We start from the raw sequence: 18,065 nt of genomic DNA on the forward strand, positions 1-18,065 counted from the left end.
TGAAGAACACAGGGCAAGCCTGGAGGTGGTGACAGGGGTGTAAGTGTGAGAGAGGAAGAGGGTCAAATGGTATTCAGAGGCCAGGATCTCACTCTTAAGCTGCCAAGGTCAGCTTTTTTGTTTGGTTAGCTTGATAGTTGGTGGGTGTGTGCGTGCCCGTGTGTGTGTGTGTGTGTGTGTGTGTGTGTGTGTGTGTGTGTGTGTGTGTGGTCCATTCCATAGCTTACCATCTATGTGAATACAAGGCAGAGTGTAGGGAGTAGTACCTTTTTCTCTCTATTCTATTTTTTTTATTTTTATCTTCCATCTTAGAATCAATAGTGTATTAGTTCTAAGGCAGAAGAGCAGTAAATGCTAGCAATGAGGGTTAAGTGACTTGTCCATGGTCACCCAGTTAGGAAGTATCTGAATTCATATTCGAACCCAGAACCTTCAGTGTCTAGCCCTGCCTCTCCATCCATTGATCTCCCTAACTGCCCCTTTTCCCTGCACTCTTAATCATATCCTATAAACTGCATCCCACTTTTTTCTTCCTGGGTCCCCAAGGTTCCTCCTAACTCTCTTGCCTCCTCCTTCCCCATCCCCAGAAGCCTCATGCAGAGAGGGAGCATCCTCCTGGCAGCCTCCCTCACCTCAGCATGCAGGTATAGTTCCCTGTGTCATTGAGCAGAGTGGGCCGGAACCAGATGAGGTCTTTCTCCTTGCTGATCCGGTTGTCCGGGAGGCGGAAGTTGATGGGTTCCTCCAGATCCTGGTCTTGCCCAGTCCAATACCAGATGAGGGTGAGGCCAGCTGAGTGGGCGGTGCTATAGTTAAATTTTAAGAAGTGTTCAAAGAGCGGGCACTGAATGTGGGCTGGCTCCCCCTCATAGATCTGGATCTGCCGCATGGGGTCCAGCCCCCAGTCGTCACAGCGTTCTGAAAAAAAAAAGAGGGAGGAGGGGATTATTCCATGCCGAGACGACCCTCCTTAGGACAAGCCTGGGCCCCAGTCCCTGCCCAGCTAATCTGCAGCATTCACACAATCTTTGATAGAGAAATAAATCAGGTATGCAGAGACTGAAAGCCTGACGTCGAAGCCCGATGCAGAAAAAGCCACTAAGAGTGTAACATTTTACAGTTCCTGACATTTGGCAAGAAAAGCAGGGCCATTACTGTGTCCTGAGAGTCCAAGGGGAGACTTCCTATTTGTTTTCTGAAGAAAAGGTCTATTTTTACATCAGTTCAGTCTTACGTGCTCCACCGCGGTGGAAAGCTCTTCCCTACAGGCCTGTGGGCATGGTCAGTATGGAGACAGGCCATGTTTCCAGAAAGACTCCCGAAAATCCAAGCTTCTCTAAGCCCAGGCATGGGCAGAAAAAGGAGGTCTGGGGACTCCATACAAAAATACATGCATGCTTGTATGTATATGTACATGTATGCATGCACTGTTGTTCAGACATTTCAATTGTGTCCAAATATTCGTGGCTGTTTTAGGATATTGGGGCAAAAATATTGGAATGGTTTGCCATTTCCTACTCCAGCTCATTTTACAGATGAGGAAACTGAGGCAAATGTGTTGCGTGACTTGCCCAGGGTCACGCAGACCTCTGTGTGTGTGTGACACAACTTCCAGAAGGCTAGGTCTGAAATCCTGGCCCCATCTGTCCTTCTCTGTGATGATTCCTTCCTCTTACCATCCTTCAAGGGAGCATCATCAGTTCCTCAGAAGTGGAGATGAAGCCATCTCCTATCCTTCCATCCCTAATATCTAGTGCACAAAAACATGGCACCTTTTTCAGGGGTTTTCTTTGATACTTCAGGGCTGTGGGGAAGAAATTCTGCCTTTGAGGAATTGCCAATTTAGTCAGAAAGATAGATGAAAAAAAAAGGGATGAAAATGAAGAAGGAAGAACCATTTTCTAAATACTTTATGACAGGCAAAGTGGCATATCTTGGGCTAATCGTTGGAGGCAGAAATAGGCAAGCAGCATGAGGACATCATCTAGTAGGAAGAAACAACAAAGAGAGGTGGGATTTCCACTCCAGGATGGACCATAAGACCTGGGGCTCCAATGTGCAGGGCAGCAAGGCATCTGGCAAGACCCAGAAGGCCAGATAGCCCAGTGCCAAAGGGGGAGGGAAGACTAGCATCCATGAAACAGGAGCCACCGATTCAAGACAATGGATAGCAGAGGACCTAAAGGTGTGGCCTCTAAAGACTGGCATTTTAGATGAGAAAGAGCAGAGGAATTAACTTCTGGTTGACCATGATAGAAGTGTGTGACTCAGGTGACCAGAAGGAAGAGCAAATTCCACTTGAAGGAAGTCCCACATCCCCATGAAATTCAGCACGTCCATCCATGGCAAGCTGCATCTGCTTTGGCTCCCCCTCTCCAATGTTCTGAAGACAGGAGAGGGGCTCACTAAACCCCGTCCTATTGGTTCAAACTCTCCATGAACTACGGCGACTTATCCCACAAAGTGTCTGGAAGACTCAGTAAACCGTCTCCCTCCCTCTATCGGGTTCTTCCATGGAGAGAACTGAAGAAGCCCCCATTCGTGTTCATAAAGGGGAAGGAGGGATGGTGGCACTGCATGGACATTCCTAGCTGTCACGTTTGTCCATTGGAAATTAGTGCTGTGAATTGTACGGCTTCTCCAGCGGCCACCTGAGGCTCTTCTGTCAGCGCCTTCTAGATTATTCAATGAATAAATAAAAAATAAAATGTGTGACCACAGGCAGGAATTCATGATGTGACTCACCACCCGGCCAAGGCGGGGAGGTGGCTGTCGCGCAAACAGACGTACAGACTCGTCTATGAGGATCGCTCCGTGAATTCAGCCCGTCGTGGGTGGGCGCCGAGAACAACTCCTTGGTTTAATATGCTTCTGCAGCGCTGTTCCCAGCACAGCCTTGACATGGCCCCCCACCCAAGAGAACACGGAGCCATCGTTTCCATCAGCCAAATTGGTTCCAAAAGTTAGAGCTCCGCGCCGTGCCACAAAGACTAATGGAGGCATTCAGAGCTTTTCAACTGGAGTCACTGATAAATCCAGCCCACAGTGGCAACAGCAATTAGCATTTACATAGCATGGCATACATCTTAACTAATGAACCTCTCAGCAGCCAGTGGGGCTTCCATGGCCATTTTACATTCACGGAAGCCCAGCCAGAGAGGTTAACCAAATGACTCCTTCCTAGCAACTAATCCCAAAGCCAAGAGAGGCAAGGGCAATGCGGAGGGAAGCGGCGCCTCCCAGAGGGACTGCTCAGATATTCAAGGCCAGGCCTCCCCTCCTCGCCAGAAACTTGTCAGCTCTTTCCATTGAGTGTTCTGATGGGGTGGGAGAGCATGGTGTGTAGGGGGTAGGGAGGAGTTCATGAATTAGGGAAATGATAAACAACTGGGGAGGGAAATGACTGGGAGCCTGAGAGGGAGGACCTATATGCAGATTTTGGCTCTGATGCTTATAACCTGGGTAGCAATTAAATTCTCTTTTACATCTGTGAAAACAAAGTCCCTTTGGGTTCTACAGTGGAGGGAAATGAAAGGGTGGGAGATAACAGATGGAAAGCTGATCCAGGTGGCAGTGCCAATGGCCACTGAGGCCAGGACAACCACTGAACCTACCCCAAATCCAGGGATTGGGTTTGGTGGTAGTGTGGGGGCAGCACTGGGAGTCAGCTGAATTGTGTGGCAATAGGAAAAGATGGAATGTTTCTGGCCTGGAAGCATCCAGCTCAGGGACCACCTCTATCAGGTGCCTCAGTCTTTCCCCATCCCTCTATCTCTTAGTATCCTGCTTCTCTTGAAAGTTCCTTGTCTTTATATTTAGGTAACGGTAGATTTCCTTGTCTTTATATTTAGGTACCTGTAGATATGGGGAAGTGAGATGGCAAAACAGAGTGTTGGACCTGAAGTCATCTTCACGAGTTCAAATCCAGCCTCAGACACCTACTATTTGTATGACTCTGGGCAAGTCACGTAATCCTGTTTGTCTCAGTTTCCTTATCTGTCAAATGGGCTGGAGAAGGAAAGGGCAAATCATTCCAGTATCTTTGCCAAGAAAACCCTACAAGAGTTGGCATCAGTGAAACACCTGAACAACAACACTACCTGGGAATAAATTGTAAAATCTTCCCCCTCACAATGTAAGCACTCTCTGCCTCTGTATTTCTCTCTCCATCTCTGTGCCTGTCTCTGTCTCTCTGACTCTATCTCTGTGGCTTTCTGCTGTTGTCTCTTTTGTCTTCACATCCCCATGGCCCCTAGAAGAGAACTTCGAGAGGATTCCATAAATAAGCATTTATAAAATACTTACTGTTGTGTGATTCACTGGGGATAGGAAGACAAAAACAAGAAGCAACCATGTCTATGTCCTTAATAAATGGAGAATTTAATGTGATTCATCAGTAATATAAAAAAAATACTTTGGCTCACCCATTGACTTCTCTACCCATTCTAGGAACCTCTGCAGCTTAGAGTGCAGCCTCCTCTTCATCTCTGCTGCAAGTTCTGCTCAATCTATCACCCAACAATTCCTTTGCAGGGCAGGGGCTACTCTAGCATTTTGGCTTTGTTCTCCCTAGCCCATGGGATAGCAGATCGAGAACTCGCCTGCAAACATGAGGGCCTTCTTTGAAGTCCTGGATGACACATACATACTTGAGATGTGAATTTTGAAACTCTAGGCCAACAGTTCTCTAAGCATAGTCTGCAGACCTTTGTGAGTTCCTGAGGCCTTTCCAAGGGGTAGATAATATCTTTTGATTCCCAGTATTCTAACTATCAAGATACAGTAGACATAAACACAATCTCCTGGGTGGTGGGAGATAGAGGAGGGGTCCTCAATACTTTTTCACAGGGCACAGATATCTTGTTAACATTATATGTTTCAGAGAAGGTGACCACCTGAATTGAAAGGAGGTGATTCTTAAGAGTTCTCGACACCAATTAAGTCATGGTTCTAGACCCTGTCACTTCCCTGGAGAACTGCATTGTACATAGCAGGAACTTATAATAAAGGGATTTGTTTTCAACTTTCAGATGATGCCAAAACATACTGAAGAACGTTATGGATTGGCTTTGCCTTGCAGTGATCTGGGTGTTGTTGTTGTTGTTGTTGTTGTTTCCCCCTCATGAGAGTATTGAGTTTTAAAGTTTGGGATTATTTCTAAAACTCTGAATGGAGGCTCAAGACTTGTCCCTCATTCCTTTGTTCCAAGGGAATTTAGAGAAATGTCCCACTTAGAGAACCTTCTACTGCAGGCAGAGAGAAGATAGAGATTAGGAAGTTCTGTCTAACCATCTCAGGCCGGATACAACTACATGTAGCAAAATCAATGTTTTCAGTTCTTCATTAAGAATAATTACAGGGTAATTGGAAAGTGAGGGAATTCCTTTTGATTGGGGGATGGGTGAGCAAATTGTGGTATCTGTTTGGTCATAGAATATTATTGTGCTAAAAGGAATGATAAACTGGAGGGATTCCATGTGAACTAGAAAGACCTCCAGAAATGGATGCAGAGCAAAAGGAGCAGAACTGGGAGAACAGTATAAACACAGAGATGGATACATTGTAGCATGATCAAATGTAACTAACTTCACTACCAGCAGCAATGCAATGACCCAGGACAATCCTGAGGGACTTATGAGAAAGATGCTAACCACAACCAGAGAAAGAACTGTGGGAGCAGAAACACAGAAGAAAACCATTTGCTTGATCACACGGTTCAATGGGGACATGATTAGGGACATAGACTCTAAACACTCACTCTAATGCAAATATTGATAATATGTAAATAGGTCTTGATCAGTGATACATGTAAAACCCAGTGGAATTGCTTGTTGACTACAGGAGGGGGTGGGAGGAGGGGAGGGAAAGAATATGAATCATATATCCATGGAAAAAATTCTAAATTAAGTAAATAAATAAATGTTTAAACTCAAAAAAAGAGAATAATTATAGGGGCAGTTAGATGGCTCAGCAAATTAAGAACCAAATCTAGAGACAGAAAGTCACAGGTTCAAATCTGGTCTCAGACACTTCCTAGCTGTGTGACACCAGGTAGTCATTTAACCCCTATCGTTTAGCTCTTACTGTTCTTCTGCTTTGGAACCAGTACTTAGTAGTGATTCTTAGATGGAAGGTAAGGGTTTAAACAAAAAATAGAATAATTTCAGGAGTCCATATTTATTGGGCAGAACTAGATTTCCACCCACCCCCCATTTTGAGAGCATAGAACTAAGTATTTGACTAACAGTTATCATTCAGTGACTGTGGAGTTGAGATTTTTAATGGATCACCTCATTGGCTATCACCAGTTAGAGAGTTCCTGGAATGTCCAAGGAAGAGTCTCAATAATAAGCTCCCAAAAATGTCTATTTATGGATCTGTATAAGAAATCTTCCTTGTTTTTGATCATGAGAGAAATCACTGACCAATTCATTTGTCAGATAATGCTAGCCTGATCATACCCAGAAGTCAGTGTCTCAGGAATTTTTAATTGTTACACTCAGATTTGCACATTTCCATTTATCATTGAATTCTTTATGGTTTAAACTCTGGAGAATTTATAGTTTAGCAAAAGTAAATGGAAATTGCTTTAAATATCTGTTGTTGTTTTACAGTCATTTTTTAGTCATGACCAACTCTTCAAAACTCCATTTGGGGTTTTCTTGACAAAGATACTATTGTGATTTGCCATTCCTTCTCCAGCTCATTTTACAGATGAGGAAACTGAGACAAAAAAGTTAAATGACTTACCCAGGATCACACAGTTAGTACATATCTGTATTCTCTAGGCCTAATACTGCATGTACTGTACCACCTAGTTGCCTTTATTTTAATCAGTAATTTTTGAACATAATTTGTCAACTTAACAAAAAGGTGAGGAGGGAAAATGGAAAAGAGCCAAAGATTAGTTCATTCACATTCATGATCAACTAACTAAATCATATTTTTTTTTTCCTCATCAACAGTGATTGACTGAAAAACTCAGTAGATGGTTTCCCTGGATGATCTAATAATGGAAAATGAGGCATTTTCCCTATCTTCTAGTAAAATGACACAGCGGACCATCCTTGCATGGTGGTAACATTGTCCAGAAGAGGGAAAGTATCAGGCTTAGAAAGAAACAATTGCTATTTTGAAGGCAAAGGAAATATATCTATTCCCCTTTGCCTCACTTCTAGGAGTTATTTTGAGGCAGTTTTGAAAGGTCAAAGGGTAATAGAGTCAGAAATGAAAAGGACCTTAGAGAATATTTAGGCCAACCTTCCCATTTTATGGATAAAGAAATTGAGACTGAAGCAAAGAGACTGCATTTTCTAGAATCACAGAGCCAGCAGGGGCAGCACTTGAACCCAAGTCTTCCTGGCTGGCTTTGAGTCCAACTGTCCATCTATGAAGTCATGCTGATCAAATTAACACTCCCAACAGTGAAATGGATTGCCTGATTAGGTTTCTCTTCACACGTGGTCTTCACACGAGGGCTCATTGAGAATTTTACTAAAAGGAAACCCTAGAAATTGGGTCGGAAGGATTCTTAGGTCTCTTCCAACCCCTTGATCTGTGACTGAGAAGTCTGAATGTCTTCAAGCTGTGCAGGACCATTTGGTTTCTAGGATTGCTAAATGAGGGACACAGTCCAAGACCACAGCTCTAGGACTCTCCTGAGACTCCACTTCTAGCCAGGACTAATCAATCAGGTCAGACGGGGTGTTGACTAAGTTTTGGCCAACATTTCAGCTCATGTGTCATTGCCCATATAATACTATCTGTGGTGACAGTTCATCTCCGTAGCAGTTGCCTATGGTGTGGGCAGATTTTTTTTAATGTAAATTCCATCCTCATCTGAAAGAACAGCAGGGATACTCTCCAGGATTAGACTCACAGAAAACAATGGAGCCAGAAGAGCTCTCAGAAAGCATGCATTTGACACATATTTATTAAGTGTCAACTCGATGGCAGGCAAAAAGAAACAAGCATCGCCTGCTCTCATCCTACAAGGATGGAGGTGGGACATTTTAATCTTCTTTGCCTCCTAAAGCCTTTTGGCAGTCTGGTAAATTCCCTGAATTCCTTTGTCATCTACATTCCTAATTGAGAAAATATTCAAGTTCTGTTAGAATTCAGTTGGTGAAAATAAATAAGTCATTTTTGTCTGCTCTATCCATGTTCAAGAATCCTCTAACATCCATCTATGGATCCCTCAACGTTCTATGGAAGAAGACTAAGAACCATTATGATAGGAAGAAGCCTGATGTGTATATAAGTAAGGCAGAGCGATACAGTAGGAAATACATTAAATCTGGAAGCAAGAGCCTCCCCCACCAAAACCAGAACAAAACCTACCAACCAAACCAACCAAAACCAACCGTGGCCGTCTGGAATGTCAGGCAAGTACTTGAGCCAGAGGCTCTTTCCTCCCCTCCCAAAGTGAAAGGTTGGATCCCATGAGATGACCCTGGAGAGTCTCTTCAGTTCTAAGCCAATGACACTTTGATGTATTGTCTACTGCAGAAATACATGTGTGTGAAGGAAATTACACACTCTGTGAAATGAAATATATACACCATATAAAATTATTGAATGTAGTATAATATGACACACATAGCCTTGTGCTTATATATAAACATGTGGATGCTATGTGTGTGTATGTGCACAGCTTCCAGATGAATTGGGAAGAAAAACACACATATGGTGTCCTAAAAGTCTCAATGCCATTTTAAGCTAGAAAAGTATACACTATATAGATGTATGTATGCACCTATTTATATACTATACATTGTGCAGAGTTGTGTGTGTACAGAGAGACAAAGACCTCTTCCCCCCATCCAACTTCTTTTCATCTGGGTAAGGAATTCTCCATCTGTAAAATCCCTCTACCAAGGCAAAGAAGCAAGGAGCCTGAAGTTTGGATTCTTCAGAATTGCCTGCCCGGGTTCTGATCAAGAACACAATAATACCCAATGAAATTGCGCGTCAGCTGCAGGAAGGGTGGTTGGAGGGGAGGGAGGAAAATAAAGTTAGTATTGTAACCAAAAAATAAAATAAAATAAATTTTAAAAAGAATTGCAAAAATAAATAAATAAATAAATGAAACAATGAATATTTGTATTGATGATAAAGTTGGTGATAACAGGAGTAAAGTTTTTATTTCCATTTATATATATTTTTGATTATGTATTTATCATTTGTGTATTTCATTGGTATACTATGTTATATTAACATTTATGTTTTAATAAAGACTGTTAGAATCCTAAGAAGAAAAAAGGAAAGGAAAATAAAAGTAGAGAGACCTCATGATAAAGATACAAGTCACCAAAGTTGATGGTAAAATCTATATTATGACAGAACCATAGTTTGTTTTATACTCATCATATAAAATATTACCTCTTCATTGATATTATTAAATTCAAAATGGGTAAAAAAAAAATAGAATTGCCTGCCTCACTGAGAGATCATATGACTTTCCTAAGGATAAATCACCAGGAGGTGTCAGAGGAAGAACGTGATTCCATGACATTGATATCAAGAGTAACCCTCTAGAGGCAGCAGGTGGTGTAGTAGATAGAGTTCTTGGCCTGGAATCAGGAAGAACTGAGTTCAAATGCAGCTTCACATATTTACTAGCCAGCTGACCTTAGGCAAGTGATTTAATTTGTTTGCCTAAATTTTCTCAACTGTAAAATGGGGATATTAACAGTAAGAACTTCACAGGAGGGTTGTTAAGATCCAGTGAAATAATAATTGCAAAATACTTAGCACATTGCCTAGCACCTAGCACATAGTAGGTGTTATGTAAATGCTTCTTACCTTTCCGAATGTAATTTACTAATCCACACCAATCCCCTCCCAATAAAGCAAAGATAATGGAATTCAAGGGAGAGTGGAGTTGTGAAGGTAGATAAGTCTTGGTAACTGATTAAATGTGGGGCCAAGAGAGGAGAGAGCAAAATGAAGTGTCCACAATGACTCCAAGGTTGGGGGTTTAGAACCTAGAACTGATTGCCATTGTGCTGCCCTTAAGAGATATGGGTAAATCTCAGGAAGGGAATAGTTTGGGGGAAAACAAAGTGAGCTCCCTTTTGGTTCTGTTGCTTTTGGTATTCCTTAAAGGAGCTATTCAGGTGGAGATGTCCAGCAGGAATTATAATGCAGGATTCTATTGGTGAAGTGTCTTTTGGCCAGATACAGAGCTTTTAGAAGCAGACTACACCAAGATGATTCAACCCAGGGTGATGTAGAGAGAAGAGAGAAGGCCTCAGGACCACACCTTCAGGTAGACACATGTGTAGGTAGTCAACAAACATTTAGTAAACTCCCATGTCAGCCACTGTGATAAGTGCTGGGAATGAAAGAAAGGCTGAAGAGAGTCCCTCTTCTCAATGAGTGCACAGTCTAAAGGAGACAACTGACAGACAATTATATGAAGACAAGGTATGGCCAGGATGAATTGGAGATAATCAGTAGCAGGAAAGAACTCCCGTTTATGGGGATGAAAAAAGGCTTCTTAAAGAAGAGGAGACTTTATCTGAGACTAAAAGGAGTCCAGAGAAGTCAGGAGGTGGAGCTGAAAAGGGAGAGGATTCTAGGCATGGGGGGACAGTCAATGAACGTGACGGAGATGGCAGATGGAATGTCATGTATGAGAAACAGGAAGGATCACAGAGAAAGTAGGGGAAGATAAGGTATAAAAAGGAGGGAAATGTGTGGGGGACGATGCAGACACACACACACACTCAAATATGTGCATGTAGATACACACACATATATATATTCTCACAATGACTCACCTTTTCTACAATCCATTCCATTTGACCAACTTAATTTAATCCAACCAATGACTAAACGCCTAAGGCACTTATTAAGGACCTACTGTATTCCAGGCCATGTAGAAGGTGTTAGTGATCCAAAGGAAAAATGGCAAACATTCCCTTACTTCAGAGTTTCAGGGAAAGATGAGGAAGAGAGGCAGATAGACAAATAGACAGACACAAACACAGAGACACAGAGATAGCAACAGAGAGAGAGAGACAAAGACTGAGATGGAAAAGCATTACCTGAAGAGATCAGGAAGGAACACCTAAAGGAGAATGTAGTTCCTGCTCTGAGCCCAACAGGAAAATTCTATGCTGTAGACATAAGAGGAATGCTTTCTGGGCATTAAATACAACTTGTGTGGTTATGTAGCAAAGGAAAATAGTATATCCAATTAAAGGCACAAGTAGCAGTTCGATTTTGCTAAGATGTAGAGCATGAGAAGGGACGAAAGTGAAATGAGCCTCAAAAGACATGCCATACCCACATTGTAAAGGGACATCATTGAGTCTAAGGGCAATAGGGCTCCACTGTATATTTTTGGTTTCTTTGGGAGAGGAGGGATGCCATGGGTAGAGCTGTGCCTTAAAATGATCCTTTTGGGAACTGTATGAAGGAGGAATTGGAAAAAGGAAAGAGGGAATCTGAGAAACAAATCTGGAGGCTTTGACTATATCCAGGCAATAGAAAAGAGTCTCAAAGAGGGATGTGAATGGTTAAAAGAGAATAGCTTCAAGGAAAAGTCTTTCACCCATGGTTTAAGACACCAATCTCCAGAGCTCTGCAAAGGTCCAAAGCCTCTTCATGGGAATTTTACCAATCTTCTTTCTCCGTGCCAGCAGGAAGCCTCATCACATCCTTTGTCCTCTCAGATGGGACTTCTAATGCTCCACCTGCCCTGTCCCAGTGACTGTATCATTCTCTGTTGATGCTTCTGGTGGTTCCAAGGAAGTCACTGGGATAGACCCTACATCACAGTAATTATCCAAGGGAGCCCCAGGCCAAGGGGCTCTATTTTCTCATCTGTGAAATGGTCTTGATGACCTCTCATATCTCTTTCAGTTGTAGATGTATAGTCTTCTAATAAAAAAAAATACATTCCATAGTCCCATTAGGGAAAGGATGACCAGCTTAGAGAGGACTTCATTCTAAGGATTCTCAGTGACAGTGATTGATCTACCACAAGAAATTATGAGTGATCAAATTAGGGGGCAGCTATGTGGCTCAGTTGTTTGAAAGCCAGGCTTAGAGAAAGGAGGTCCTAGATTCAAATCTGGCCTCAGACACTTCCTACCTTTGTGACTATAAGCAAGTCACTTAATAACCCCCATTGCTTAGCCCTTACCATTCTTCTGCCTTAGAACCAATAAATATTTAGTTTTAATATATATGTGTGTGTATACATATAAATGTACACACATATACATAATATGTTAGCTCACATGTCTGGTATCCATGAGGAGTTCCAGTCACTGATACCTTTGCTTTGGGTGTGGCCCCATGACAAATAGAATCCATAAGATAGGAAGAATCCCATATATACAGCCAAGGATAGCCCAGTTGTAGACTTCCGTCTAATATGCCGAATAGGGAGAAGTATGAAAGCCATAAAAATGTCCAGTAGTCAGTGAGAGGATGTCTGGGGTCTATAATCAAGGAGGCAGCAGGGGTAAGTGGACTCAGAAATGGACTGAGGGAGAGCGGCCTCCATGCCACAGCTCCATCATTTTCTTCCAAAGCCATATAATGAGTATTCTCATGCTGTGGAGGGTAATGATTTTCTTCATGGGGTCATTGGGACAGTAAATAAACTGGGTTAGGGAAAGGGCAGGAGGGGCTGCTGGGAAAATTGAAAGCAGTAATTATTTTGGTTTAAAGAATTCATTCAAGTCTATCTAGTGATTAAGATGCTAAGATCTAATTGCTAGCCTTGTGTAATCATGAGCTGGCCTCCACCCTCTTCATTTCCATTATTACATAATATTTATTCAGAGCCCAAAGTGTGTGAGGGGTTGAACCCAATGTTCAGAGAAATCAGACCCCAGCCTCTTGGCTGGCGTTCTCGAAAGAGAATAATGGCATAGAAAAACCCTCCTTGAGGTCATGAGTGCTTCCCTTGAAGGATGAGCCACCATTGAGCAAAGACTCTTGACCGAGATACTTTAATTTCAATGTAGTGGAAATGCTGGTTCAGGGGTGGAGCTGAGGCAAGCCTGCCAAGGCAAGGAGTGGATGAAAATAGAGTTCAAAGGAAATTACCCAGAAGCTTGTGAAGAAGAGGGAAGCCTGATTTGTTTTTTGGAATTGTAACATCTCAGCATCAGAAGGACCCTTAGAGGTCATCCCATCTAGCTCAGAGCCAAATACTCAACAACCATCTACAAGGAGTAGACAAGTGGACTTCGCTAGAAGATCTCTAGCAACAGGTAATCTATCACTTCCTGAGGCAGCCTAGGTTACTCTGGGGAGGCACTGACCCGTATAATGTTTGTCCTTTTGAGTCTAAAATGAAAACATGGATTTCTGGGACCTGAGGGGTAGGTTAGGCAGAGAGAAATTGGTTTGAGATGCATCATCCAAATAGAGGTTAAAGGCATGGGAGTAAATGAGATTGCCAAAACAGATTTTAAAGAAAGAACAGGAGAAGGCTAAGAACAGGACTCCAGGGCACTTTGGTTTTTAAGGTGGCAGCAAAGGAAACATTAAAAAAAAGTCAGATAAGGAAGAAGAAAATCAGGGGTTTAAACTGAAAAGGAAAAGAGGATTTCATGAAAAGAAGAGAAATCAGAGGGGAAAGGGGTTCAGAAAAGTTCAAAAGGTTTGATGATGGGGACAGATGAGATGGAAGGGAACAGTAGTATACAAGAGGACAAGAGAAGCAAGGATGCCACTTCTGAAGCTGCTGATCATGGAGTCCAAACTGAAAAGGAAGGTAATGAAGTAACACTTCAGGGGACAGGGAATAAGTAAAGATGGATAGGCTCATTGTCATCATGATCCTCTACAGAGTCAGATCTGGTAATTCTGAAACCAGGGATGAATTCAGTTGCTGGGGAAGAAGAAGACATAAGAAGAATGAGCAAAAAAATGAGCAAAAATGAGCTTTCCATGAGCAAAAGAAAAATGTCAGAGGGTAGGATGGAGAAGAAAACTGAGCAGGTTCTGAAATGACTATAAGGAATGAGAGGGATATGGAAACCTACTGGGGTTCTGGCCAACAAGGATCTGGCCAAAGAGGAATAAATTTCAAGGGAAGGGTTGTTAACAAGCGGAATTTGAGGGAGGTTCTGACAATGGTCATAGGGAAGTAAAAGACACAGCAGTGTCTCCTCCTGGCTATGGGCTCAAAGTGTGAGAGAAGGAGTAGTCATTCTTAGAGATGGTACCAAGAAAGGCAAAGTATTCAGGAGTGAGCTAGGCATTTCCTGCCTTTCTTAAAGGATTAAGCACCTGGTTCACAGTATCTCTAACCAACCAAATTCTTGTGCTTATGCCAAGAGACTTCAACATACATACTGATGCTCCATCAAATATTCTAATCACCCAGTTGCTCAATTTGCTTAGTTCTCATGGCCTCATTTGATAAAAAAAAAAACAAAGAAACAAAACATGGTCTACATATGGTTTTCATCTTAGCTACATACTGGAATGAACACACTCTCAATCTTGGCATTCACTTAGAGGAAGAACTCAGAATGTTTTTTAAATAATCATTATTTTCTCTGAATCAAACCTTTTATTTGTCCTTAATGTAATTTGTAATCTCTGCACTTAAAAGTATTTTGTCAGCCCATCACTCTTGATTTTTCTATTTCCCAGATCGTCTTCCGATGCTCTGAATTTCTCTACTAGGTCTCAGAGGCCTCTTCACCCTGGAAGATGCCTCTGCCACTGGGCTACTGTTTTGTAATTGATGAGTCCCTTCCTAAAACCTTCACTTGAAGAAGTGAGTAAACCATTCATGCTCACTTTTTCTCTATTCTCCTGGCTCTACTTCTTATACTGGGACCACTTTACTGCTATGCAGGTACCTCCTACTTCCCCATATTTGTATCTTCCTTTTGAGGTGGTTGTCTTTCCCCATTAGACCTTAATATTTAATATTTCAAGTACTTAGCACAGTACCTTAATAGATGCTTCTTCCTTCCTCTTTCTTTCTTTCTTTCTTTCTTTCTTTCTTTCTTTCTTTCTTTCTTTCTTTCTTTCTTTCTTTCTTTCTTTCTTTCTTTCTTTCTTTCTTTCTTTCTTTCTTCCTTCCTTCCTTCCTTCCTTCCTTCCTTCCTTCCTTCCTTCTCCAGATTTTTCCGGCCTTTCAAATCTTGACCCTTTGCTGAATCACTTGAACTTTTCATTTTTCTTAACTTTAACCTTAGATTGCTTCCATCATTCATCTTATGCATTCCTACCCGTATGCTGTATAATGAAATTGGGAAAAAAAAGTTTTTCACCTGGATCCACTATAGAAGTATGCTATTTCATTTCAACTGAGCCTTCCCTACATTCAAGCAATCATTCATTCTTCCTAAATTAGTTCAAAACACCATTCTCCACAGTAGTCCTTTACTTCTCTCCTGAAGATTCTAACTATACCTCTCCACATCCATCCCAGCGTAAGGCTCTCCCCTTTAACTTTATCAACATTAGCTAGCTAGTTGACCAGAATCTCTTGTTACCCTATCCATCTCATCTCATGAAATCATTCCATGAAACCACCATCTGTTTTCTCCTTTATTCCTGCCTTTTATAATGAAGTCTTTCTCAGCAAAATTACTCCTTTTATATGGCCTCTTGATCCTCTCTAATCTCATCTTCTGCAGAAGATTGTTGCCACTATCATTCCTACTCTTTCTCTAAACTATCTATTAGATGCTTCCATTTCTCCTAAAAGAACCCCCATCATCAGAAGACCCTCCTTTAGTCCTCTAATCCCCATGAATTATCATCTTATACCTCTCTTCCTGCTCAGCCAAACTCCTTGGAAAATATTCTCTTGGTCCTTCCATTTATTCTCTTCTCTTTACCTTGTTACTCTTCTTTAGTGGCTCCTGACCTCATCGCCCAAAGTTACCAGCAATTTCCTATAAAATCTAACAGCTTCTTCTCCCTTTAACCTCTTCCTATGTTGCCCTATTAACTCACATTGGTTCAATGATCATCTCTGTGCCAGAGGCTCCCAAACAACACATCTATTCCTAGTCTCCTGAGCTCTATTCCTGTAACATCATTTTTTTACTGGATGTTACAATCTGGATATCCCACAATTATCTCAACCTCTACATGTCCAAAATAGAAACCATTTCTCCCTTTAAAACCAAAATGACTTCTAAACTTTACCATTGTTTTCGTGTGTACTATCATTCAACCAGTCACTTGGGTTGGAAATGTTGATGTGTTCCTTAACTCCTCAATCTCACTCACCTCATGTACCCAACCTGATTCCAAATCCTTACAACATGTCTCTTATAAGTCCTTATCTATCCATTCATCACAGTAGCTCTTCAATTCAGGTTCAAATGATTCCTTGCCTAGACTATTGCAATAGCCTTATTTGGGGCTGCTCAGTGTCATACCCTCTGATTCACCTTTCCCACAGGTGCCAAATTCATTTCCCTAAAATGTCTCTCTGTTCCGAGAAACAAATAAATACATGCACTTTCTTTGGCATTCAAAGCCCTTCACAACTTGGACCCCACCTACATAGGGAGTCTTATTGCTCCCCTACTGGGACTCTCCATTACAATGCTCATTATATGGCAAATACTTGCTCTGTACTATCGCCCTGGTTATTTCCCATATCTGAAACAAACTCACTCCTAGCTCCCAACTCCTAGGAGTCCTGGTTTCCCTTCAAGACTGAGATCAAGGAAAATCATATTGATGAAGCATTGAAGGAGAGAGAGTTAGAGGGAAGAAGGAAGGAAGGAAGGAAGGAAGGAAGGAAGGAAGGAAGGAAGGAAGGAAGGAAGGAAGGAAGGAAGGAAGGAAGGAAGGAAGGAAGGAAGGAAGGAAGGAAGGAAGGAAGGAAGGGAGGGAGGGAGGGAGGGAGGGAGGGAGGGAGGGAGGGAGGGAGGGAGGGAGGGAGGGAGGGAGGGAGGAAGGAAGGAAGGAAGGAAGGAAGGAAGGAAGGAAGGAAGGAAGGAAGGAAGGAAGGAAGGAAGGAAGGAAGGAAGGAAGGAAGGAAGGAAGGAAGGAAGGAAGGAAGGAAGGAAGGAAGGAAAGAAGGAAGGAAGGAAGGAAGGAAGGAAGGAAGGAAGGAAGGAAGGAAGGAAGGAAGGAAGAAAGGAAAGAAGGAAGGAAGGAAGGAAGGAAGGAAGGAAGGAAGGAAGGAAGGAAGGAAGGAAGGAAGGAAGGAAGGAAGGAAGGAAGGAAGGAAGGAAGGAAGGAAGGAAGGAAGGAAGGAAGGAAGGAAAGAAGGAAGGAAGGAAGGAAGGAAGGAAGGAAGGAAGGAAGGAAGGAAGGAAGGAAGGAAGGAAGGAAGGAAGGAAGGAAGGAAGGAAGAAAGGAAAGAAGGAAGGAAGGAAGGAAGGAAGGAAGGAAGGAAGGAAGGAAGGAAGGAAGGAAGGAAGGAAGGAAGGAAGGAAGGAAGAAAGGAAAGAAGGAAGGAAGGAAGGAAGGAAGGAAGGAAGGAAGGAAGGAAGGAAGGAAGGAAGGAAGGAAGGAGTGTTAGATTCAGGTGACAGTATAAAGAGGTTTATATCTATTCTCCAGGTGAGATGGGTAGAAAGGGAAAGAAAGAAGATGAGAGAGATGGAAGTTAGTTTCAGACAATATTAAGGTATCTACTACTTCCCAAGTCTTGGATTTGGTAAATTCTATTCTAAACAATAGATTATAAGAGCAGAGAAAACCTATATCAGAGCCAGCTTTGGTGAAGCTTCCCAACATCTGTTAGTTGGCCCAGGAGATAGAATGTTGGATATGGAGTCAGGAAGACCTGAGTTCACATCCAGGCTCAGGCACTTACTAGCTATGTGATCCTGGGCAATTCATCTAACTTCTTTTTGCCTCAGTTGCTTCAGTTATAAAATGGAGATAGTAAAAGCATCTACGAGGGTTATGATCAAATGAGAAAATATTTGCTAAAGGGCTTAGCACAGTCCCTGTCAAATAGTAGGTTCTATCTGAGTGTTCTCTCTCCTCCTCCCAAATAGCTGATCTACACAGAAGAGATTAAGAATAGCTTGACCGTATCGATGTCATACTTTGTTATTTATTTTTATTTTTTTTAACTCTTACCCTCCAATTTAGGATCAATA

General features: G+C 42.2%; 1 protein-coding gene across 1 annotated transcript in view; it reads right to left on the minus strand.

Annotated features, from left to right (window-relative positions):
- IL1RAP (interleukin 1 receptor accessory protein) overlaps nucleotides 1–18,065 on the minus strand; it is a 155,392-nt gene that overhangs the window by 54,929 nt on the left and 82,398 nt on the right. Inside the window, 1 exon segment of the mRNA XM_007502459.2 lies at nucleotides 633–918. Coding sequence (XP_007502521.2) covers nucleotides 633–918 — 286 coding nt within the window.

The sequence above is a fragment of the Monodelphis domestica genome, chromosome 8 (assembly GCF_027887165.1).
Source record: "Monodelphis domestica isolate mMonDom1 chromosome 8, mMonDom1.pri, whole genome shotgun sequence".
Classification (NCBI taxonomy): Eukaryota; Metazoa; Chordata; class Mammalia; order Didelphimorphia; family Didelphidae; genus Monodelphis; species Monodelphis domestica.